Source organism: Lates calcarifer, linkage group LG13, assembly GCF_001640805.2.
Source record: "Lates calcarifer isolate ASB-BC8 linkage group LG13, TLL_Latcal_v3, whole genome shotgun sequence".
NCBI classification, from domain to species: Eukaryota; Metazoa; Chordata; class Actinopteri; family Centropomidae; genus Lates; species Lates calcarifer.
Genome location: NC_066845.1, coordinates 1,392,289 through 1,416,810, shown reverse-complemented (window position 1 = coordinate 1,416,810; position 24,522 = coordinate 1,392,289). Strand labels below are relative to the sequence as shown.

Genomic DNA, 24,522 nt, shown 5'->3' with positions numbered 1-24,522 from the left:
CCGCGAGTTTTTTATTCCGCAGTTTTATTATAGACGCGGCAACTCTCAGAGATTATATATGTTTTGTGGCTACAGCTGGCAGTTGTTCTGGATATAAATGCAAATATTTTATATTTCTTGTCGGTGGGGTGTTCGTGTTTGAAAAAAAAAAATACAAAACGCTTCTTACAGCAAAAAATAATAAACTAGAACACAATGTCCCAGAGCACCACATAACAAAAGACTCCTCAGATCAAACCAGACAAGAGAGATTCAAGAGTTAACCATTGCATCTCTCTTTTGGGAAAAGATGATGTAAACCCCACACCATGTGACACTGTAATGAATAATACAGTAGAGAGAGAGAGAGAGAGAAAGGGAGAGAAAGGGGAGAATACAAACACACTTAAGGTTTGATGAGAGAGGAGGAGGGCCATATATTTCCGAGACTTAAAGAGAGAAGACTGCTTGTTCTGTCAGAGAAGATGTGTTGGCTGCCTATTGACCAGCCTTTGCTCCTGCCCGGTGACTCCACCTGCAGCGTCCGCCGACCTTCGCCGTGCTCCGTGGCTCAGCTGCTCGCGTCGCGCCTGCGGAGGATCGGGGACCAGCTGGAGAAGGGCTGGGCGGCCGGGGAGGCGGACGGCGGCTACAGCTGCGGGGACGGAGCAGCCACTGTGGTTGTAACCGGGCGAGGCCACTTGAAGAGCTTCCTGTGCACTGCAATACACTTCACCGTGCTCGTGCTGTTCGTCGCGAAGCGACACCTGTAGGGCGCGAGGCGGCAACACCAGCAACAGGTGCGTTAACGGTGTCACGTCATCTGAATTTGAGAAAGCTATGACCTCGACATCAGGGGCAAGAGGAGTGTAGGTACATTTTCTGTAAAAGCGTTAATTTAAATGTAAAACTATAGATTCAATACATGAATTAAATATTTTTGTGCATCTGGTGAAATCAGGTTTATTTAATATAGAAGTGCTCATGTAGATTGCAGACTAATTTATTAGCAGGAACATGAACTTTAACAGTTCGGTAAACAAATATCCTGGGCACCTGTATGCTAAATTAAATGGAACCTATGGTCTCACTGGTGCTTTGCCCTGATAATCATGACTCTTACGATGTAGAAACTTTGAAGTTGACAGAAAGATAGAAAAACACCTTTACACAGCTTCATAGTTTACCTGTTTGAGGTTTTCTCTTCAGCACTCGACTGTAGGACTATAAGTTTTCTTGGTTTTTCAGGTTATTGGATAAACTATGAAGGTGTGTAAAGGTGTTTTTCTTAAAAGTGCTTTCTATCCTCTTAAAAGTTTCCACACCTTAAGAGTCCTGATTATCATGGAGACCATAAATTACATTTCATTTAGCATACAGGTGCCCAGGATATTTGACTGTTTACCGAACTGTTTTGACATATTGTTTTTATTTAACAATAAGCCTATTAAGCGCTCACCATGAATACCACCATTATCTAAAGAATTTACTTTTAGTGCCTCATAAACGTGTAACAACACCAGTTTACACAAATTTTATGTAAATAACACCAAACAGAAAAGTAGCTCGGGTTAATTATGCGCGTAAAACGCAGGTGAACTAACTTTTGTTCAGTTGAATTCACATTTAAGCAATGTTTTATGAGATAGAATGTTTTCATTGACAACGTTGATGTTTTCAGCCGACTGACTACGTTGAAACTGCAGGAGGATTAAGAAACTGATGCGTTTGTTTGCACCGTCTAAGTTTTAAAAATGCTTGTCTGATGGATTCTCTTTATCAATGAAGTCCATATATTATATCCTATATAGATGGTGCCTTTAGGACCACGCATGAGGAACGGGCTCACATCATTTGCACTAAAAGCAAGGGATGCAGGAGGGTCGAAGGATGCGGTCCAGGAAAAGACCGATACAGGAGGAAGAGGAGGAAGGAGGAAGCGGGGTTAAATGTGTGTATCAAGGTCGGAACTTTGTTTCTGATTTAACTCCACGTGTCACACGAAGATTTAGGCCCGACGTGAATGCAATAGCTACGTGTTTCATAACGAGCTGACACGCTGAACCCCAGCAGCCCTGCACAGTCCTGCGCCCCTGCGTGACTCTCCGATTCTGTCATCCCAGTTACAAAACAGTGATGTAATCCTCCCCTGGTAGAGTGGAGGGAAAAGCTTACTAATAGGACTCGTTTGAATCTTAGCCTCCCACGGTGTGAGTGCATTAATGACAAATGTATCTCGGCTAAAATTAGTGCAGCAATCCTGAACATGCACTGAAATAGACCAGTTCTTGAGCTTAATAATGCACTGTACTTGATCCTTTTTTTTTTTTTTATTATTTTTTTTTTACATAAGCTACACTGTAAGTGCAAACATGTAAATAATGAGCGGATGAATGTTTTTATAGATGTTTTCTACAGTGTTTAGATGATGTTTACACATTCTCCTGTGCTTTAGCATTATCTGTTGGGGGCAGTGTTCAGTGGCTTTTTATCATAAACAAGATACAGGACCTGTGCATAGGAAGCTATGCCGTTAATGCTGTCTGTGATTTCTGGAAATAAGCTTTCTCTGACATAACGTGTAATGTGAGCAGAATTACTGAAACTGTCTTTTATAAAGTGTGTGCTATTTATACTTCTTAAATATTTCATATGGATTTTTAGTGGTTATAATAATAAACTCTTTCTAAAATAAATCATCTGCAGGTGTCATTACAGTTAGATACGAAACAGGCTTGATATAGTGAGTTAAAGTGCTTTCATTCAAAACGGAAAGTCTCTTCACATTATGCAATCCAAGAAGAATTATTCTGCAGGAAATGATTCATTTACATGGTTCATAGAGAATAACGATGAGATAAAGTTTGGCGCTCTGATTTTCAGACATGAGCTCCGACTATAAATGAAAGTATGAAAAGTCAAATCCATTATCCATTATCATTATCTGCACCACACTTACTGCATCACAATTCATACAAATCTACAAACTGTTATGATGAACTTAACTGATCGCTTAACAAGAAAAGAACAAATGTTTGAACTAATTTTCTATGTTCAAGCCATTCATAGATGTTCTGATGAATTATTTTAATTTTTACAATAAATATTACAAATCTTTAAGCTAAATACCAAATAAAAATTACGTTAAATATCAATTGAAGAATTCAAAACAGATGTGATATAGAAACAGCTACAGATATGACAAAACCATAAAATACCCAAAAAAAGTGAATTGCTGTGACTATTTACATTATCACCACGTTAATCAAAGTAACATTCTTTTATCATGTCTAGTGTAAAATAAATGTTCACAGTTTACAACAGCAGCTAAGTCAACATGTAGATAAAATGGGACTATTTCCATAACTGTATGACAATAGCCCAACTGTAAAATTGACAATAGTGAAGCTTTACATTTCTGATATGATGCTAAACTTGTCTGCACTTAATATGATTTACATGCAACATGTTCTGTTCTGGTCTTTTCAAAGTCTCTAAGACTTAAGACCCCTACGCACGGTTTGTTACTGCAACTATTCTTAAACACGATTTAAATAATTATGGTAAACAAAGAAACATGACACACCATTGTCTAAACTTGAAGCACAGCTATATCATTCTGGGTGCAGATGATTCGTTGTCATAGGTTAGTAGATCTGGAAGTGAGCCGAGGTGGTGCCATCCTTCCAGCATCGCAGGGTGTCAATGACTGTAGAGCGGCACAGTGGACACGTTCTCTCCCGGTCAAACCACAAACACAGGCACTCCTCGCAGAACACGTGCTGCACAAGAACATAATGTATATGCACATGTTTCATTTTGATGACAGAGAGGTAGGAAATGGACAGCTAGCATCTCTCTAAAATCTGTGGTACACGATTTTTGCATTTGGCGCTCAAGGTTTAAATTTTCTCTACATCACTGACAATTAAAGATCCACCCTGCAGGAGTGTCTTGTGTCTATGAGCACTATTCAGTGGTTAATACTGACCTTTGACCTCCCTCCACTTATGTTATTGGAAACAAGAGTAGTATGCAAAGGAAAATGCAAGAAACCTGTTGCTAAAACTGTCATTTTCTTGCCCATTTATTCCTAAAAAATAACTTAACACAAGCTGAAAATACTTGCTTTTTTACCAACTTCCAGTGGATTAATTTCTCACCTTGTTGCAGTGACACTGAATGTATTTCAGGGTGTGTCAGTACACCGTGACATCACTGAAAGGTGTGGTTATAGGTACAACACATCACACTTCTCACCACACCCAGCCACAACCCATCAGTGATGCTGGATGAGGCAAGAATGAAAACTTTCAACCAAAGGGAACAGTAAAACACTACTTTTCAGCCAAGTTTCTCTTTAGATTTTAATTCAATTCAATTTCGATTCAATTTTTTAACCTCCTTCTAACTAGTTTACTGAGTCCTTACCTGACAGAGAAGGGCAACGGGATCTCTGAAATCAGCCTGACATATAGCACAGATGTCGCCCGCCTCGCTGCACTGCTGACTGCCGGCTCTAACCCCGTAACTCTGGATGAGACAAGGAGTAGCAGTTGAAGGATTAAACTCTACTCTTGTACATTTATTCTAAACTCTCAAAGCAGAAATGCAAACTGTGCATATCTTTGTGTATATTTACAGATAGATGTTGTAAAATTAGTCTGAACCTGACCTGGGAGCTGCAAAGCATGGCAAAGGCCTTGCATATGGCTGACACACGTCCACAGATGTCGAAGGACTGCAAAACAATAAAGACAAAGCACAATGTGTTTTATGTGAACAGTTAAAACTGCCTGCAAACCATTTTATTTTTGCTCTCAAGCCTGTTTCTCTAAACTTAAATAAACTTTTTACCAGTGTGACACAACAGCATGAGAACAGTGAATCAACCACTGATGCAAATTGTGCAGTGTACTGTAATACCGACACGCAACTAATATGGCCTGATTTCGGAAAACACAGACGTGCAGTGCCTTAGCACACACACCCAGGAAACCATCCACCCAATTCAGCTGAAAAAGCCCATCATCAGCGACTACATCCGGTGAATCACTGGCGTATTAAAAGATGTCCAGACTGTAGTTAGACACACACAGTCTACACACATCACAGAATACATGACATCTCATAATCTCACTGTGTAAATAATTTGTCATTGCATCCTTTGGACATTCATTCAGTGAAATGCGACTCAGTTTCACTATTTCGACTTTTCATTTGATATTATGACTGACGTGAAACTGACTCATAGTTCCTTTATGTAACTGCTCAGTAACTGACTTTGCTGTGACCTAACTGTGGGTTTCCTGTCTCATTCACTCTTCCCCCACAACAGATTCCATAGCTCATTTCAACACCCATTCTTATTTTAAGGAACCACTGTCCATTTGACACCCCACACCCCCACAGAGGCCCAAATTTTATTCCAGTCCAGGAGAATACAATTACCTCTGAAGAGTGCAATTGTCAGGTTATGCATTTTTTCCCAGAGCACGTCCAACATATTTACCCTAAGTTGTACAGACAGTGCATTTACCAGAAATACTAAATGAAATTACCAAAAAAAAAAAAAACTATTTTTGTATTTATTTCAAGAATTAGAGGGAAGAATAGACAATTGAATCATTTTATGGAGATTACTACCAGTTTGCTCAGTAACTACTACTGAATATATTGGCTTGGGCGAGTCAGTCATATGTTCTGTTTGTCCATTTGTTTCTCCACACTGAAGTCCATAGCAACATACCTAAACTAAACTAAATTAGCTAACTAAATTAAATATGTTTATAGATCCTGGTCCCCAGAGGATCATTCTTAAATTTTCCTCTAGCCAATACTTACGTGGATCATAAGTATCCACAGGAATCCTAATGTTTTTTCACTATCAGGCAAAAACAAAATCCACTTTTACACAAGAAGTATCAAAATCTGTTGGGACTGCCATTTTATTTCATGTATTCATTCCTGCACCCCCGATGAATCGTTTCCATTTTCTATATGCTGCAAACTCTGGTGCTATAATCCAAATGTCAATACTGCACAAAAGATCTAATCTTATAAGAAGACTACCATGAAGCTTGCTGGCCACTTTTATATTCCCCCAAAAAATTATTCTTGACCCAGTGAATGTTTATCTGACACCATCCTCAGGACAACGCTCCGATTTTTAGCCCCAGTGGGTTTCTAGAGGACAGGGTATGTTTGCCAAACTGGTTCATACAACAGATGACACATCTGACCACACTTGAAGACAGGGTGAAAATTCTGCCATCACTGAGTGGAACGATGAGTTATTGTCTAAATATGTGGCTAACTTGCACTTTCAGATGGTCTCTCCTGGAAGGCATTCAAGCACTTGTTACACTTAGTTGTACGCACAAGAAGTGAGTGGTATAAATGTGTGGTACAATTAAAAAAAGAGAAGAGAGAGAGAGAAAAGAGAGACATTCAAATCTTACCTCCTTTCTCACTTCCACATGTGTTCAATCACAACATGAATGTTGAATGAATGAATGACATGAAAACCCATCAATTCCAATCCTGGAAAGGTTGTATAGTGAGTCTTTAAGAGAATGTTGTTTGTTTCATTCAACACTATATGGTTGGAGCAATGAACAACAGCCTCGGGGACCTTAAACTCTTGGTAGCACTATTCAGATTTCTCCTTTTCCTTCGCAGGGCTCTTCTCTTAACAGGAGTATTTCCTCCAACTGTTGTCAGAGGATCCTGATTATGACTTTTGTGATTCTTATTAACAGTTGCTTACAATGTTTCTAATGCAGGAATAATACGTGGTATAGTATAGGTCTGCAGTAGTGGATAAGAACGTCGATATTTTGCTAGCACAGTGTGATTACCTTGCAGAGGCTGTAGATGATGATGAGTGTGGCTCCCAGGAAGTAACTGTTAGAGGGGTCTTCTCCCATGATGTACTTGTACCACAGCTGGATCGGCACCAAGGCCCGAAACAGCTGGCTCAGGTCCTCAATCAGCAGGTAGAACTTACCCTGGACAAATACACAAAATTAGAAACTACAATAAATGCCTCTAAATACTTTAATCAAACTTTGTGTCCACGTACAGATGGCAGTTCTGTGCATGTGCCAACTTAATATTTTGCTATTTAGAATGGCAGTGTTTTTGAAAAAGAAACAACAAAACAAAAGGAACCTTGGCTGTTTTAGCCCAAGTTCCAATGAAAATATACTAAATGGAGACAATATGTATTCTTTCTTTGATGCACTCACTAACTGTCCAAAAAGCAGAAAGAGCTGAACAGCTTCAGGGCACTCTTCTATCTAGTGAAGAGCAGTACGGTATTAAAAGCTTAAAACAGCATGCCTCCAGCCCAAACATGGCCGCTGTCCAGAGCTCCACAGTTTCACAGCAGTACAGGCAATTTCCCCACTCTGCAAGCGAAACTGGCAGCGGCTCTTTCCACCTGCTACCCAGTGCCCACATTAAACCCAGCCCTACGGGGGCTCGCTAGCTGCCTTTAAAGGACCTCCCCTCCCATCCATAATCACAGAGAAGAAATGAACTTCTGACTAAGTCCCCACTGCCACAAAGTGCGTTAAGTGATTTGGGACGCTTAAGAACAGAGGCGAGTGAAATGAAGGAAAACTTGATTCCTTGATGGCCCCGTGGCATCCCAGCTTGCATAATGACTTACTGGATGGTAGCTGACAAAGATTGATGACTTGTGGGTAAAGACCCACAAGCAGCCAGGTTGGTAGGCGCGGAAGACCTCTGCTAGCGGCTAATTCATCTTCCTTATTGTCCCCTCAGCCTGACATCCCACAGTGCCCATCACGCCCACGCAAAAACTGTCAAATCTAAAGTTTGGACACAAGCCAAGGAGTTTGAGTAAGCTCCACTGCAGGCCTTGTTTGAGTTTAATGCTGATTTGATTTCATTACTTTTCTGATCGCTTTATCTACTCCACCACTGCACACTGAAGCAGACATAAATAACACAACTTTGCATTTTTATCTGTAAGACTGTTATGATTTATTTTCTCTGGGGTTGGGATGGGGGATATAATTTGGTTTAAAACTGTTGGCTACAGTTGCCATATGCCACAGTACCTAATAATGTCTCATTTCAGTTGGTACCATCCTTTTTTTTCTGTTAAGCAATGTTTCTAGAAATTCCAAAAAATAATTTTAAATTTGAAAATGTCTCTTTAACTGCACTTTAACTACATCATATTACTTTCACAAGAACTCGATGTAAACAACAGTGAGATATTAAAAACTGGCATGCTCTGACATGTACAGCAGTACCGACAGAGCAAAAAATAAACCACAAATTTAGGAAATGCTGCATGCGCCAAAAGACTCACAAAGACTTGCTGCTATGAAAATTCAAATTCAACAATGAATATTCTTACACACACAGGCAGCACACTATTAATATGATTCAAACACAAGCAGTGAATATGAGCCTAAGCCTTTAAAATGAGGCCGTCATGGAACTTCTGTATGTGTGCCTGATATCACTTGTGCAGACTCGTGCTGACTGCAGTGATTATGTAGGATCATTAGTGTATCCGTGTTTGGATGCAATAATGAAGTTGACGGGCTGATTATGTGACTTCATTAGAGTTCAGAATAGACTGCGACTGTTGGGCCTCTATGAACTAGTAGAAGGCAGTGATGATACAATCTGGGAGTCCATAAAACTCAACATGTGTGTGTCCCATGGAAACTGTCAAATCATCTATGTGTGTATAGTATACTGTGTGTGTGTGTGTGTGTGTGAGTGGAGGGTACAGGTAATGGTCCTGCTCCAGGGAGGGATGACCTCACCCCTGCAACCCCCTTGAGGGCAAATGAGCTCAGTTGCTGGCTGCTGTGGTTCTGATAGGCCTGAAGGTCTGTTTATCAGTGGAAAATTTAATCCTAATACTTTGTAACCCTTCTCCTCCTCCACCCATCCAACACACAAACACACACCAGGAATATGAGCTGCACCTGTATGGAAATCAAAGTCTATCTGTGTGTTGTGTGCGTGAGTGTGTTTGCAGACATATTCTGTTGCCTCGGGCCAGAACAAGGCACACAGACACCCACACGCACAAGCTCACCTAAGGAGTACCATTTAAAACCTTATGAATACAAAACAGTTTCACACTGTGACCCTTTAGCACTTTCTTCACTCTGTGGAGTATTTCATCATAGTTAAGCTTTTCTTTTTTTTCCAAATTACAAATCAAGTTTCACAACTTTGACTGTGAACTTTCTGTAACTCAATCACTGTCTATCCTCTGTCTGACAACTATCCTTTGGGCAGTTTATCAACATTTTTAAGGGGCACTTTACAGATTTCATTCAATAAGATCAGTTCCATCATGAATACTATTCAGCTTCTGAAAACAGTTGTATAGCACCCACTATAAATCCAAAGGAGCTTTGTCAAGTCTAAGAGTTTTAAAAGGATGGGCATTCAGCAGACAAAGGAGCTTGAACATTAATAGAGACTAAAAGTCAGGATATACTTTTGTTTTGTGAGTCCCCTTACTTTATGAAGGTGCAATTCTCAATTGCTGGAGTGTCCCTCTAAAGCCAAGAAGAATGCCCTTCATGGATTAGTTGGTCTACTCTTTCTTTAATGTGTTTTAGGAAAAAAATCAAACCATGCATGCCTGTACATTATGATGAATTTTACTATGAAGAAACTGATTTCAGTGTTGAGTTACAGTCATCAGGGATATCTTAGCTCAGGTTTGTTAAGTTTTAATCAAAGCCCAAGATGTTGTCATTTGTTTTGTTTGTTTGTTTGTTTGTTTGTTTGTTTGTTTTGTCCAATGGTTACAACATTCAACATTCCTAAAACATTCATCTTAAAATTTCATAAAACTGAGAAAAACAGCAAAATCTTACAACTAATAATCAAGTTATTAGATGTAAACTCAGCTGAAGGATGCCCTATGAAAAAGATGTGAAGGTCACATTTCCTGTAGATGACCAAAGGATCAAGAGCGGATTTCTTACCCTGGATTTGAAGGCCAGGAGAATTTTGGGCAAAAAGAGGACAAAGCATTTCAAGCCGATGGTGACGTACTTAAGGACAAAGTCAGTGATGCCCACTGCCCAGATCAGATCAAAGAAGTCAAAGCTGTTGAGGTTGGGCTTGGCAAATATGAGGCTAGAAGAAAAAAGAAAACAACATCTAGATGACTTGTTATAGGGAGGTCTGGTGTTTTTACTCTGGGTGGTCGAGTGACAAGAAACAGCAAGGCAAATGTTTAATGTAACGTAAGAAACTCTGGAAACAAAAATAATGAAATAAACACAAAATACTCACAGGACAAGACCAGACAAGAACAGGAACACTCCCTAAAGGAAATGGAAGTAAAAATAAAATGACTTACACAACAGAAAATGAGTGGAAAAACCTAAATATATGAAGTAAATCCAAAATATAAGATGACAGGCAAAGAAACACAAAGCTACTATAAAAATGCCTGCTTGTACATTACCTGTTGTGCAGCTCCTCGATGACTAAATGTGTAGTAGACATACACAATATTCCCTGCAAGGAATATTAAGATCCAAAGCGCAACAAATACAGAACGTTCCTCCTGGTAACAGAAAAGAGATCCAATGAATTTCTTCAAATCTAAAATTGCAATTCAGTGCTACTTTTTGCAATAATTTTGTAAATTAATATAATGCCTGGTGCAGTCTGCCTCACTGTGAGCTGGCATCTCTTTGCTAATGATGCTCAAGGGCATTTAAGGAGTAGGGAAAGGTATGTAAGGTACAATACTGTAGGGTTTCTTTTACCCGTAATGACACTTGGTGCCTAAATGTGGAATTGGCGTAGGCGAACGTGCTGGCCATCCCCACACACACAGCAATACCTGCAGAAAAGAGGTGCAGCATCATCACTAAACCAGACATTATTCTGTTAATGATACCTTGTTGTAAGTAGTTTACTGCTACACACTGTTAGCAGCACTAGTACTCCATATGCTGTTGTACCTAGCTTATGTTGAAAGCAGACTTTAGCCAGCAGGATGAGGATGAAGGGGAAACCCCTCTGCAGCCACGTGACTACAGCCTTCAGCTCAGACAGGGCTGGGGCTGGTGTGGACGGGTCCTCCTGGGCCTCCTCCCTGGAGCTATGCCTGTCAGAGCCGGCTGCCGTGGTGGCCTGCTGGAGCAGAGAGGAGGTCCTGTGCTGCAGGGGCTGGTGGTGGAAGTGGTGGTGGTGGTGATGGTGGTGTGGAGGTGGCCGAGGGAGAAAGGAGCCGCCCTCCGAGCGGTGGGAGCCCCCTTCCTCTCTGGATGATGCCGTCATCTGGATAAAAACTTCAGGGGGAGAGCCCAGGACTAAGCCAGCTGCCTGGAACTGGGCAGAGGAGACAGAGCCAGAGGGGACACCCACCAGGCCGGAGAAGATTTGCTGGGGTGAAGCGGGTGAGTCAGGTTTCAGGCAGTCAAACACACCACCCTCATCCAGGCTGCTCTCCGATCCCAGAGTTTGGCTTCGGCTCCTGAGTGGGGCAAAAGGGTCGATACAATAAACAACAAACAACATTAGCCTGGAAGATGGCTCCAGGGACTTGCTCACATTCAGCCACAAGAACACTAGCAAGGTCAGCCAGGGCTCTGTGCCCAGACTGCTATCCAATATATTTGTATCTTTTCCAGTATTTTAGAGGACTGTCACTCTGCTGTACTCCAGGCTGGGGCTAAAATCGGAGTTCATGGTATGTAACTGCAAGCATGACCAGTGACATCACAACTAGTTTGGAAGCCAATCCTGGTCCAATAATACAAGTGTGATGTGGAAAACTGAAGCCTGCATTGCACATGCATTGAAAATGGACTTTCAGTGATGTAAGAGACATCTTACATGCTCATAATTCTGTATTTCTTGAATCAGGGAGGAGGCAAAGGTGTCATTTAAAGAATTTCCATCCAGGTAATTGAAAGCAGAGTATTTTTATATCATCAAACATGTCTAGAGGAAATCTTTAAGGTCAACCTGGGCAAAATCATTTGATCATTTCATGGGAACATTAGTTATCTGTGGGGTCACAATAATATCTTAAAAGATATAACCCACTGCTGTGCAACAGGGTACATATAATTGTACGTTGAAGAATTATATCTTGCTTTAAATGGAACTAAGAGGCCTTGGCAAAACCAGTTAGAAAAGCCCCACAAACATTGAAATAATGAATGAAGACAATACACAAAGAGCCTGCAAAAGCAGCTGTCCTGTGTCTGACAGCCCCTTTCCCCACCTTTCCGAGGGCATGCCATCCGTGTTGCTGCTGTGTCTCCTCTGCATGGCACACCGCTCATCACAACATGGTCCAGCCCTGCAAATGCATCATCAGCATCACCGGCTTATTCTGCTCTCTGAGTGTATGTCTCATGTGTTAGACAGTTAAGATGCATAGCGATGTAGACGTTGTTACCTGAATCAGTTCCGCGAATTGCCCTTGAGCTCTTGTCATCGTTAAGAGTAAAATTAACAAATATATGAATCGCTGCTGAAGACGCTTCGACCCACGGTCACCAGCTCCAAAAACTTCCTGTATGGCGTCACCGACGGCGCCGATCTACCAATCAGCGCCCTCCTTCCGACCAAACCACATCCGTGTTGGAAATGTGTTTTGCTGATGGTGGATGTCAGATTTCGCTGGATAAACATCACAGCGGCTGCAATTTCGGACAGCACCTATTAGTTTTCTTCAAAGGAGACGAAACTGCGTCACTAGACTGTGGCATCGTATATTAGTATTTTTTTTACTATCAGTGCCCTGCCTGTCAAAGACAGAAAGCTAAATGCTAACTGCAGCTAGCTAGCACGCTAACAAAGCAGGCTTTTATGTTAGCTTGCCTGCCCGTTACTTCAGTGTTTTTGAGAGAAAAAAATGTTCTATTCACAGCTAACGTTGATTTATGAGTAAGTTAACCTGCAATATGGGTTAACTAATATCGCTGTCTGGGATCTATCATCTAACATCTTGGTAGTCACATTTGCTGTCCGATAAAGCTAGGTAACGTCCGTTTACAGTGCCAGTTTTGCTCGGTTTTACAGTTTTTGAGTCAGTCAGACATCGTCACGTACACCTGGCAAAAATCAGGTAGTTGATAGCCACCCCGTGGAGGTTTGATGTTTTGGGCTGTCAGTGTCATCCCCGGCATCTCCACAAGAAAGCCATGCTATGATGGTGCTACGGCGGTTACTGAGAAAGCGCTGGGTGCTGGGAGTAGTCTTCGGACTGTCTCTCATCTACTTTCTCACCAGCACTCTCAAACAGGTACAGAAACACCCTCTCAATTGAGATCGCCTATTGTGCAAAGGTTTTAGACCCAGATGACTCCCTGATGAAGAAATATCTAAAAAAAAAAAGTTTTTGCACAGCACTGTACATCTAGGAGATGCTCTTTAATGATAAAATAGGTGGGAATGTTTGTTTTCGGGTCTTACAAGAAATCAGCCGACAAATAAAAGTTCCCCTTCACATCCTCTAAACACAATATTGCCCTGATGGCAGGGAGTTCAATTGGGGTTCAGTGTCTTGAGGACACAAGGGCGTTTAATTTTATGGACAGGAGAAGATGACATGCTCTACATCCTGAACCACAAAGAGTAAAAAAAAAAAAAGAGTAAAAATAAGCATCACAATTTCCTAAATTGATATATGTAACTTACTTCTTATAATCCAGAGCCCAGAGCTATTCAGTGTACTTTTATAGATGGCAAGAAGTTATTGCTTATTATATTATTGCTTTTTTTCAATTAATTATCTCGCTCAGCTCTATCTGATTAAAGTCTGAAATATGTTGCTTTTTATTTGTACAGCTGTTTTGTTAGGATAACATTTACTTTGATAACATTTTTAGTTCTTAAAATAATCAGCAAAAATAGATAATAGTTTTATTATTATTACCAAAATTCAGGTATCATATTAGCACTGTACTAATGTGAAGTATTTCAGTCAGTTTCCAGCCATACTATATTTTTTCACTTTATATATCATCATTTTGTTTGACCCTATCTTGAACCTAGAGGTGTTCTTTGATGACATTTCATGACCTCCTATGCCAAATTTTGCAGGAGGAAAGGACAATACGGGACCGTACACTCTTAGAGGTTAGAGATTCAGACCATCGCATCCCCTGGAAAGTCCGTTTCAACCTGGGCAACAGCAGCCGTCAGATTACTCAGTGCAGAAACTCCATCCAGGGCAAGACGCTGCTCACAGACGAACTCGGTGAGTAATGCAGCCGTTACTCACCACCTTCCAGCGATGATAACACGACAGCTCTGTGAGACTGTTTAGCTGCCTTTAATCAATGTATGTGCTTATCATTGTTAATGTTTTACAGGTTATGTCTGCGAGAGAAAAGACTTGCTGGTGAACGGCTGCTGCAATGTCAATGCTCCCAGCACCAGACAGTACATCTGTAAAAGCTGCCTGGCAAACGGCTGCTGTAGCATCTATGAGTATTGCGTGTCTTGCTGCCTCCAGCCTGATAAGGTATCTGATCTGTCACATCAAGGAAGTGCATGGGCTTGGGTTATGTACTGTGATCAGAAATGACAGAAACTGTCAACATGCTGCATCTTGGAAGAGTGCAGTGTGCATACATAATAGATGATCAAACTCCAGATTCTATAAGGCCCAAAGCCGAATCTTGATATTGCGCTCATATTGCATACATAGCAGTGACCACAAAGGAAAAAAAAAAAGAACAAATTGAACAGATCTGCACTTGCATATTTCACGCATGCTCTCTCTCTTCAGCAACCTCTCCTTGAGCGCTTCCTGAATCGTGCAGCTGAAGGTTTCCAGAATCTCTTCACGGCCGTGGAGGATCATTTTGAGTTGTGCCTGGCCAAGTGTAGAACCTCATCGCAAGTACGTCATGAAATGAACAGAATTAAAAAATCATCCACTCTGACAGTCGAGCTCTAATAACTTTTAGTAGTACAGTCACACAGAACAAATCAAAAATGTTAACCACTCAGCTTTGAAACAGAGCATGAACAGTGAAAGCAATTGTCCCACAGATAAGCAACCAGGTCTCCCACGCAACTCTGAACAATTCAAGGCTCATATAATATTTATCTGTGTATTTTTCAGACAGCTAGTTAGAAGATACGAACAACTTTCTTTAATGCATCAGAATGACTCATTGCAGTTGTCTCATGAATTTCCTGAATGTTAAAACAACAGAGAAATTGTTATCTTCATGAGTATTATTATTGTAGTTTTAGATCATACGAGAATTCTCCAGAAATTAAAATCTATGCACTTGCTTTGATCGTTGCTCTTCCCAGTATTAAGCAGTCACAAAACTCTTATCTGACTCACATCTGACAAATTCTGAAAATCAGTGTGTCATTAAGCACCTGTGAACTTTCAAACACACCATTGTATTAATTTGTTTTTATTTTTTTCCTAACATTCAGAGCGTTCAACACGAGAACACCTACCGGAACCCTCAAGCAAAGTACTGCTACGGAGAGAGTCCTCCAGAGCTTCTTCCCGTATGAGTGCTTGACTTCTCTCGGGGTTTAGGACATACAGGAATAGCAGTGGGCCGATAAAGCATCCTGGTTGGACACCTACGGGTGCTTGGAGAAGAGACTCTCTACACATGAACTGTTGTCTTGGATTATTTAGCAGTAAAGGAAGAAAGCTATCCAAGACCAACCTCAAAAAAATGGACAAATGCTGTATGTGATTTGATTATTTTACACTTCATAAGTGCATAGTATGCTTCATACATTCATCCATGATGATCATCAGGTCTACATAGCAGGCAGCTCATCCATCAGGATTCGCATCAAACCGGTTAATGTCATGACATAGAATTCATTAAAGAAGATAACAGCTGTATTATATTTTGGTGAGTATTTTAAAACAGCAAAGAATGTGTCATTACGTTTGTGTATAGTGCATGCATAACGAACGGCTATTTAATAAACGTGACTGTGAAATGAAATTAGTTATAGTGATGCTTTTTATGAATGTTGACAGTCAGAATTTCTTAAACAGTGGCTTTGGTATTTTTCATGAACTGTGTTGCAGATGTAAAGGGCAGCTCAACCAAAGATCCAATGAAAATCATGTGTTTTAGAGTTTGATTAAGACAAATTATGGGTTTGATTTAGTAGAGAAAATTATCCAGCAAAGTGAACTTGAAACCGTTTTATTTATCAGCCGAAATGAGCAAACATTCATTATATTAATGGTAAAGAGAGGGTGTGATCAAAGCATTTGACAGAAATTACTTATTCAGAAAAAACAGAAAAAAAGATACATTTAAGTTCAATTTCAATTTCAAAACAGTCTATGAAAGAAAAGTATATAAAAAGAATTACAAAATTACCAATACCATTAAGAATAAAATTTTGGGAACTTTGCTGAATTTTAACACAGATTCATTTGAAGCTCATGCAGAACAACGAAACGTTGGAGCTAATAATAGAATATTAATTGAACACTTAATTTGGATGAGGATGAGGCCCACATTAATCTTTGCTGCAGTATTGTTGTTCTCTTGTATTGCTTTGATGGGAGTCTGACAGACTTATCTGGCTTACTGTGCACTGTCCATCTGTCCTCAGATTTCACTGTGGAGCACAGTGATTGGAGTCCAAAGCGGTGGCTCTCTGAGGGTGATTCTTATCAGCTTCTCTTTCTACCTCAGGCGATGTAACCCGCTCACAGGGGATAGATGGCCAGAGCAAAACAATTAATCACTGTGAAGGCTGAGAAAACAAACTGTCGTAATTAGGAAATGCATTAGAGCCCCTTCTCATTTGCCTCGTTGGCAAGTTGATTAATTACTGTCATGCGGGAACCATGTCAGTTGTTGCAAAATATTAAGTTTAGCTGATCAAAGTAATTTCTGACATACCTTTTACAGCAGAAGTTTGACATTTTGGGGGGATAAGAATTTTTTATTTTCTTGTTGAAAGTTAGATGAATAGATTGATACCACTCTCATGTCTGTAAAGAACATGGAGCAACAAGCAAGCAGCCCCAGGGGACTGGGGAACAGCAAGCATGGCTATGTCCCAATACATCAACTATTGTTTTAAATAAAAATGACTAAAAAAGATTGGATCAACTAAGTTAACTACTTACGGCTGTCTCTAAAGAATTACAAATTCATTTGCATTGAAGTCATGTCCCAGAGACAAGCCAACATGCTGTTTACACGACAAATAACTTATATTACTAATTAAATCCTTAAAAACTCTTAAAGAAACGCTGCCATAACTGTAATCACATCTGCATCACGAATGGAGATCAACTTATTAAAATTACAGGAGGTGTTCACTCCCCTCCAAGTATTTCTGAAGCACTCCCTTAATATTTTTATGTTTTATGTTATTTGTCTCTTTGACATTTGAAATGTGGACCTCAAACTTTTGCTCTAGCCAGTTCAGATAGTCCCCGGCTGCCTTCAGCAGAGTGTGACTCCACTGCTTCCTCTGAAACGCATATTCGGGCATTTCGGGTGTGGGTGGCCTATGGGAGCACTCGCCTCCAAGAATATGCTTTGCACACTTTGCAAGCATGTTGATGTGGGAGATAGCGTCCCCGAGCTTCTCATGAAGTGAATAATCTGTGGGATTCAGATTGCTCCTCTGGTCCTCCAGGACTTTCCCCAGGCCCTGAGCCACAAAGTGGAGGCAGCACTGAACCTTTGAGGGGATGAGAGAAGTGTTCTTTTGGACATGGAGCTCAGGGAAGCCACCAGACCAATTGCCAAGGTTCTCCCCATTGGCTTTATCCTGAAAGAGAAAACCACCAGTGAATTTAATTGGAAGATTATTTTGTTCACCACATGAAATATGAAATCTGTAATCTCACTGTATCACAAATATGCCTCTAATCTGTTCAATTCCATCTCTGCAGGGTCACAGAAGAGATACAACCTCAGCACAGATCTGCGACACCCACACAATATATGTGTCTGCAGATTTAATTAAAGATGTGGTTTTAAAAGGCAGCATGTCAGTGTTCCACAGTCACCAAGACAAAAGGCAAAGATTATCAGAGGCAAGAGCACCATATATGGACACATATATATATGGACAAGTGAAAAACTCATGTAATTTAATGTTCATATAGTGCAGCTATATAATAGAGATGTTTGCAGCTATGTCCTTACAAGTAAATAAAATATGCGCAAAAAAAGAAAGAAAAACTTTTTCATTTTATGGTACTTTATACTTACATTATATTGCAGACACCACATTTATCTTATAGCTATAGTTATTTTTCAGATTAACATTCTCATATCATCACAGTGTTATAGATTTTATAGAGATGCATTTTTATAGATTAAACATGTTGGATAGTACATAAGAATGCATCTTTGTAACATCTTAAGTCTGTAACACATAAGTTGGTTGACATTCACTTCACCATTCTGCATAATACATATTTGTACTTTTGATATTCAAATATTTTTAAAATCTAATGTGCATGTGGATGCAGAACTTATAATAGACAATCATTTTTACATTGTAATGTTTGTTTTTTCTGAAGGTAGAGATCTAAATACTCTTTTCACTGCTGTCTGCACAGTGATTGAGAAGTGCTTCACAGAAACAGCTTTGAAAGAAGACTTGCTCTGTCCTCATTGTTCTGCTACTGAAACTGAAAAATTTCAAATGTGAGGCAGGAATTCCCATGAAGTGAAGACTATGGCCGTGTCACACACACTACCAGACACACAACAGAGATACACTGCATTGTGTTACTTACAAAACTTGTCAAGCTCGCTTCAATCAGACTTTTGGTGAGGGTTGTCAGCTCTTTCAGTCTGCACGATACAACAGCAGCAGGTTTCTTTGGTACATGTGCTGCATCCAAGCTTGGCAACAGAATCATCATCCAGGCACACAGCACTTTCAGAGAACCTGCAAAAACCAAGTGCATAATCACAACCTTTTTAAAACCATCACATGAATTCGAAAGTTGACGCGCGCTGATTAACAAGTGAAGAAATTACGCTGCATAGCATACTGTACCTGCTCTGTACTTCATTCTGACTCCGCTCAAGTTTTCAAATATGACAGGGATCGATTGCTACAGCACTGTAATCACAATCTCACAACATTTTTATATTTGCAAACCTCTCAAAGGGGCGTGTGAAAGAGCTGCTGAAGATAAACTTTCCCTATCTCAAAGTTTACCATATCCTTTGATGAAAAAAGCAGACCAATCTAGATTGGGTTTGTCAGGTCAGCACCTTGCAGTATTCATCGTCACTTCCATGTAAGGAAACCAAATTACTGATGATTTGTAAGACAACTGTCATGAAGGTGAACTCATTTGAAGAAATCCTATGCTTTTGTATCCTAAATGATTGTCCAGTGTAAAAACATTCCTAAAAATTTAGAATAAAACTGAGAAAATAAAGACATCAATCAGTTCCTTGGATCATATTTTAGCAAAGGATTCAATAAAAGTTTGGTTTGGGAAATGATTTTGGTTTGTAGACAAACCTGACTCTGGACCCAACATCAAAACAATAAGCCATCTCATCTTGACACCATTTCAGATTAACCTTTATTCTAACAAGAAACATTCTTTAAAATACGTCAAGTTGTTTATCGCCTACTTTTGTGATGACATATTTCTACGTGTTGATTCATCCCTGCTCTGATCCCCCTCTCGCAATACTTCCTGTGCGTAGATGCAGCTCTAACCACAACTCTGCAACCCGGTTCAGTCCAGTTTAACCCTACAGCTACATTTTCTAACTCTACAGCGCAGATGTGATTTGCTTGACATTACATGGCATAGGTCTGATAATGATTGATTTTTAGCAGCAAAATTGAATTAAAGTTTAGTTTTTGTTTTCATGAAAACCTTTAGCTCTTTTTGTAAAAGAAATAAAAAGCAAACTGATGCAGAATATTACTCAGTATGAATTGCTTTATTTGGTTTGGTTGAACAGCCATAACATTAAGACTTAACCTCAGAGACTGAGCTTATAGTTGCAGTTACTTCATGTGATGTATGTACATATGATTTTGAGCACGTACAACACATTTATATTTGTCTTCATACTTTGTGTTGTTCTTGGTTCTTCTCACGTTAGATATTGTTTTGTGTCCAAGAGCATATTTACCTTGCTAATTTATCTAATGGTATCCTTTGTAGTGCCGCTGCCGCATATAAAGGGCATTAAAACACTTTAAAGAAATGCTGAGGAAGCAGATCTGTAGGCAGAAATCTGTGCACAAAAGATGGCATTTAGTAACAAAAATATTAATGAAACAGGTGAAAATGAACACAATGATAAGTCACGAATAAATAAATAAAAATAGAGAATGTGTGCTTAAGAAAAGAAAAGAGAAAGAAAGAACAACAAACAAACAAACAAACAAACAAACAAACAAACAAAAAAAAAAAACTTGCCCCCCTCACAGGATGCTCCAAAATACTCTCCCCCACTGACATATCAGTGAATGGCCTTTTACCTTTTTGGACTAATTGGACTATACCACCTGCTCAGGTAAATGTAGAATGGGGTGAACAGATACAAGGCATTAAAACCATACAAAATAATAATATAATATACAAGGCAGTGAGTTACGATTTAATGCTCATTGCTGACATTACAAATTTCTTGGGTGCGCACACACACACACCTGTTTACTGAATGTAATTTACTTTTAACATTCATACCCTCCTTCCCACAACTTGACAGCACCCAGCCCCTCACTGCTGAGAGGACCTGATGATGCAAACCTGTTTCCACTCACACTGATTGAGCAGACTACCTACACCTTCACAGGAAAATAAATTAAACAAACAAAAATAAAATTACACAACAGTTTTGTTACCTAACTAATAAATTAATAAATAACGGATTGACTCAAACATAGGACAGAAATAAATTATCTAACACATTCTTTAAAAAAATTACAAACCATTAATGTTGGGAAACAGGGCCTAGTGAAAATGTAGGCAGCCTTTTCACAAGCTTGTAATGAATCTCATCTTCATGTTTTTTCCCCCTGCTATGTACATTGTAAATACTGGTTTTGGATAAGTGCTACATTATATAAATAAAGTGTCGTGGTCAATAACAATACAAATAATAAGATTAATAAGATTTATAAGAAGAAGAATCATCAGCCCTTTTCAGAAAATAAATACACATATTCAATAAATATGTAAATAATTCTAACCTAAGTTACATTAGATTCTGCTGAATGTAGATGCAGCACACAAATGTTTGTATTTTAAATAAATAAATAAATAAATATCCATTAATAAAAACTGATATAATTACATAAACCCAAAGATAATTTCAGCACCAAAATTTGACCCCAAGTACATAGATCTCCAAAACTTAATGGCACTCTGGTATTAACCAGAGATGGAATTCCCAGAGTTACTTTACCTGATCATACCAGGGTATAAGTAAAAAAAAACACAAACTAAAATGAAAATAAAAATAAGCATGGCTCAGAATATTAGGGAGGACAAGGATACCAAGTAACATCCTCAGATATATTTTCTCAGTCTTCAACTGATGAAGTGCCACCACCTGCTGCTGGTTGGTCACACATCTTCTTCATCTCCTCAATTACTTGCAGCACTTGTTCATGCCAGGCTTTCACTGATACTATGACCCCCCATCCATATTCTTTGTTAGCATATTCATCGTGGGACAACTGTGGTGGGGCTGGTGTTGCTGGCAAAGCGATTTCAGGGTAGAGTTTTTTGAGAATAGTCTTAATTTTAACTAAATGGTGGTTGATTCTACCGTTGACGAGACTCAAATTCCCAGCAATATATTCTGGGTTGCCCCAGACTTTTATATTATATTCTTCTACTTTTAAAATGTGCAAATAAAACAGCACATTCTTGATGTAGATGTCCTGCAGCTTCTCAAAAATGCTGACACCAGATACTGTGGAATCAGGGACATCATTTGGAACTGATCCAGTCCTGGGTCCATGAAAACGTATCTGTAAAAAATAAGGAGTTTGATATGATTTCACTTTCAATCTAAGTGTGGGGTGAATTTGAACATTGTAAAATATATATTAAATATATATTTTTTTTCAATCAAGAGCGAAATAGCAGGCATTCTGTGTCAGTGGTGCTAAAAAAAACTCAACCGCCATCATTTATTGGTTTTTAAATTACAAATTTTCCTTTTGCAAATTATCACAAGTCATAAGGACACTTTGGATGAATTAATGTACACTGATGTGAAACGTAAGTCCTCTACTCCTGCTGCTAGCTCACATTAACAGCATTCAACTGAGGAAACACCAGTTGGCGTTTGTTGTAAAGCAGGTACAGGAAACACAGTGCACAGTATGCGTCACTGTTATCACAACTGTTTATCTAAAATACATTATAAGAAGACAACAGTCATTTTCTGACAGCAGATGAGTTTTAATTATAGCAGGGAGTAACGGAACAAGATGATTCAAGCACAGTGAGCTGTTAGTTGCATGTGGCAGGGTACACACTAACCAACTCCTGTCCCCTGCTGTCATGGGATAACGACTTGTACAGTGCGCAGCATGAAATTGGATTGTGGTTTCAATCATTATTGACTGAGCTTCTTTATTAAAACAATGTGCGTTTGTTTGGCTGCACTGTAAACAGATACACCAGCTGTGTTGTATTTCTGATAAAGTAGCTGCAGTAAGTATTTGCGGTAGCGTTTAATTTACTGGCTGTTTCCATGGTAAACACAGTTGTTGCCAAATCAACCAGGACTGAAATCTAAAAGATTATGACTCTAAAGTTTAGTGCAGCTTCAAACTGACTCCAAAAGTCTGAGTGTTGTGCATTGTTACAGCAAAATATGCAACAAGTAGTACAGGAAATAATATCATATGACAGACTCACTGGGAGGTACTTACATATTCGTTCAGTAGGTCATCTGTCCTCATGTCCCAGTAGCCTTGTGAGACTCTCAGCATTGTCTAGGTCTAAGTCACCACAGCTGATGTGAATTGGAGCAGTAGACACTGGCCCCCACTGGAGTTCCAGGAGCATGTAAACAAGTACTAAGAAAGATAAAACACAGAATATAAGGTTGCTTCTTCTATGGAACTGGAATTTGTTCTAAATAGTTACTCAGGAAAGAGGTCTGCCCTGAATATGAAGAACTGAGGGTTTTTTTATGTGATTAAGAGGATGGGAAAGCAGAATACATGTTTCTGCTTTCAGATCCTCCTCTAAACTTATCGTTTTTCCTATAAATTATTGGATAATTTAACTCTAAAAGTAAGAAAAAAAGCCACTCTTGTTGTGGACTTAAAGCACCAAACTGGTGTATGAACATGATAATGGAAACCCTTCAACATCACTGGAAGTATTCCCTGGACAAGGCTTTTTTAGGGTGTTGTTTTTTACATGTAGGACAGTCCAAGAAAAACTTAAACTAGGGAAGATTAGTCAACCCTGGTATTCAAATATATAGGCCTGCACGTTCACTTTACTACTAAAACAAACAAATGCACGTCTGTATGTCTGTTATTATTCATTATTCACGTAGCAAAAAAACTTGATCATCATCTTGTCATCTTAATACTAAACTGCGTTACTGGATACATCAAATAACTATGTAGTTAAATATATTATTAAATATGATAAAGATATTTACCACAGTGCCTTAGAAGTCCATTGAGTTTATGATCCATCGTGTCAGCAGTAACTGATTCGCTTAATGATCAGTGACTCTTGATAAACAAACCACGTAAAAACAGCGAAGTGCAACTTTGCAAAGCACTTTTCACTGGGAAACCAGCCTATATATGCTATACACCCTCCCACTTTGACACACACACACGCACATTCACTACAAGGAATGACAAAATTCCATGATGCCATATTTTGTTCAATATCAGTCATATAATGACATCAACCTCAGAGGTGTGTCTTGCCTTCTCAAATAACATCTTACATCGCAAGGTTCACAAAAATGATATAGAAAAAATCTAATATAACATAATAATAAATAATATTGACAAACATGCTGTTAGCCTTATACAGTGCAAGTCACTTATGAAGAAAAATATCACTACCTTGAGTGATATATCATTAACTCTGCCTGTGTTATATCATTGAATGAAAGCAAACCACCTGTTTGGAGTGAATTCAATAACAAAGTGTTCCAACCTGAGATCCCCCAAAAGATGCACAAATTTGAAGGATCATGAGATGATTAATGGAACACTGAAATTATACACCTTAACATGAAATGATTTTTCAGATTTTTCTTCAGTAATTGACACTGTCATGTGAAAATGAAATAATTTCATTCCTTTTTAAAAAGTGTTTTCAAACTAAAAGCTGAAAGTGGAAAATCATTCACAGGTCAATAAATTTTGTATTAAATCTATGAAAAGGGGTCACAAGTTGACATTGTTTCATTTTAAGGGGACACAAGTCAGACAGGTTGGGAACCACTGCGCTAATCCAAAGGTATTACTGAAAAAAAAAAAAAGTTTGGATTTATTTACTTAATAAATCTTAATCATGACTTCATTTTGCCCAGATGT

At 39.2% G+C, this 24,522-nt stretch overlaps 3 protein-coding genes and 2 long non-coding RNA genes across 5 annotated transcripts; 2 read left to right on the top strand and 3 right to left on the bottom strand.

The window, feature by feature from the left end:
• The first annotated feature begins 110 nt into the window (after window positions 1-110).
• LOC108873073 (uncharacterized) lies at window positions 111-2,614 on the top strand. The gene is made up of 2 exons (XR_001959343.2): window positions 111-779; window positions 1,791-2,614. It is a non-coding gene; the product is annotated as an uncharacterized LOC108873073 (long non-coding RNA).
• Window positions 2,615-2,720: 106 nt separating this feature from the next.
• rnft2 (ring finger protein, transmembrane 2) lies at window positions 2,721-12,567 on the bottom strand. The gene is made up of 11 exons (XM_018660721.2): window positions 12,419-12,567; window positions 12,242-12,319; window positions 10,971-11,485; window positions 10,773-10,849; window positions 10,466-10,567; window positions 10,291-10,322; window positions 9,978-10,131; window positions 6,840-6,989; window positions 4,655-4,720; window positions 4,411-4,512; window positions 2,721-3,761 (listed from the first exon to the last, which is right to left on the bottom strand). Exons 2-11 carry the CDS (start codon window positions 12,286-12,288, stop codon window positions 3,627-3,629), a joined length of 1,380 nt encoding a protein of 459 aa, XP_018516237.1. The 5' UTR covers window positions 12,289-12,319; window positions 12,419-12,567; the 3' UTR covers window positions 2,721-3,626.
• A 30-nt stretch (window positions 12,568-12,597) lies between these two features.
• spring1 (SREBF pathway regulator in golgi 1) lies at window positions 12,598-15,962 on the top strand. The gene is made up of 5 exons (XM_018661067.2): window positions 12,598-13,267; window positions 14,068-14,224; window positions 14,340-14,491; window positions 14,759-14,872; window positions 15,427-15,962. The coding sequence occupies exons 1-5, from the start codon at window positions 13,172-13,174 to the stop codon at window positions 15,508-15,510; spliced, it is 603 nt and encodes a 200-aa protein (XP_018516583.1). The 5' UTR covers window positions 12,598-13,171; the 3' UTR covers window positions 15,511-15,962.
• Window positions 15,464-19,154, bottom strand: LOC108872961 (uncharacterized). The gene is made up of 3 exons (XM_018660954.2): window positions 19,009-19,154; window positions 18,743-18,897; window positions 15,464-17,763 (listed from the first exon to the last, which is right to left on the bottom strand). Exons 1-3 carry the CDS (start codon window positions 19,022-19,024, stop codon window positions 17,290-17,292), a joined length of 645 nt encoding a protein of 214 aa, XP_018516470.1. The 5' UTR covers window positions 19,025-19,154; the 3' UTR covers window positions 15,464-17,289.
• Window positions 19,155-20,640: 1,486 nt separating this feature from the next.
• LOC108873116 (uncharacterized) lies at window positions 20,641-24,439 on the bottom strand. The gene is made up of 3 exons (XR_001959370.2): window positions 23,625-24,439; window positions 22,879-23,025; window positions 20,641-21,966 (listed from the first exon to the last, which is right to left on the bottom strand). It is a non-coding gene; the product is annotated as an uncharacterized LOC108873116 (long non-coding RNA).
• Window positions 24,440-24,522: the final 83 nt, after the last annotated feature.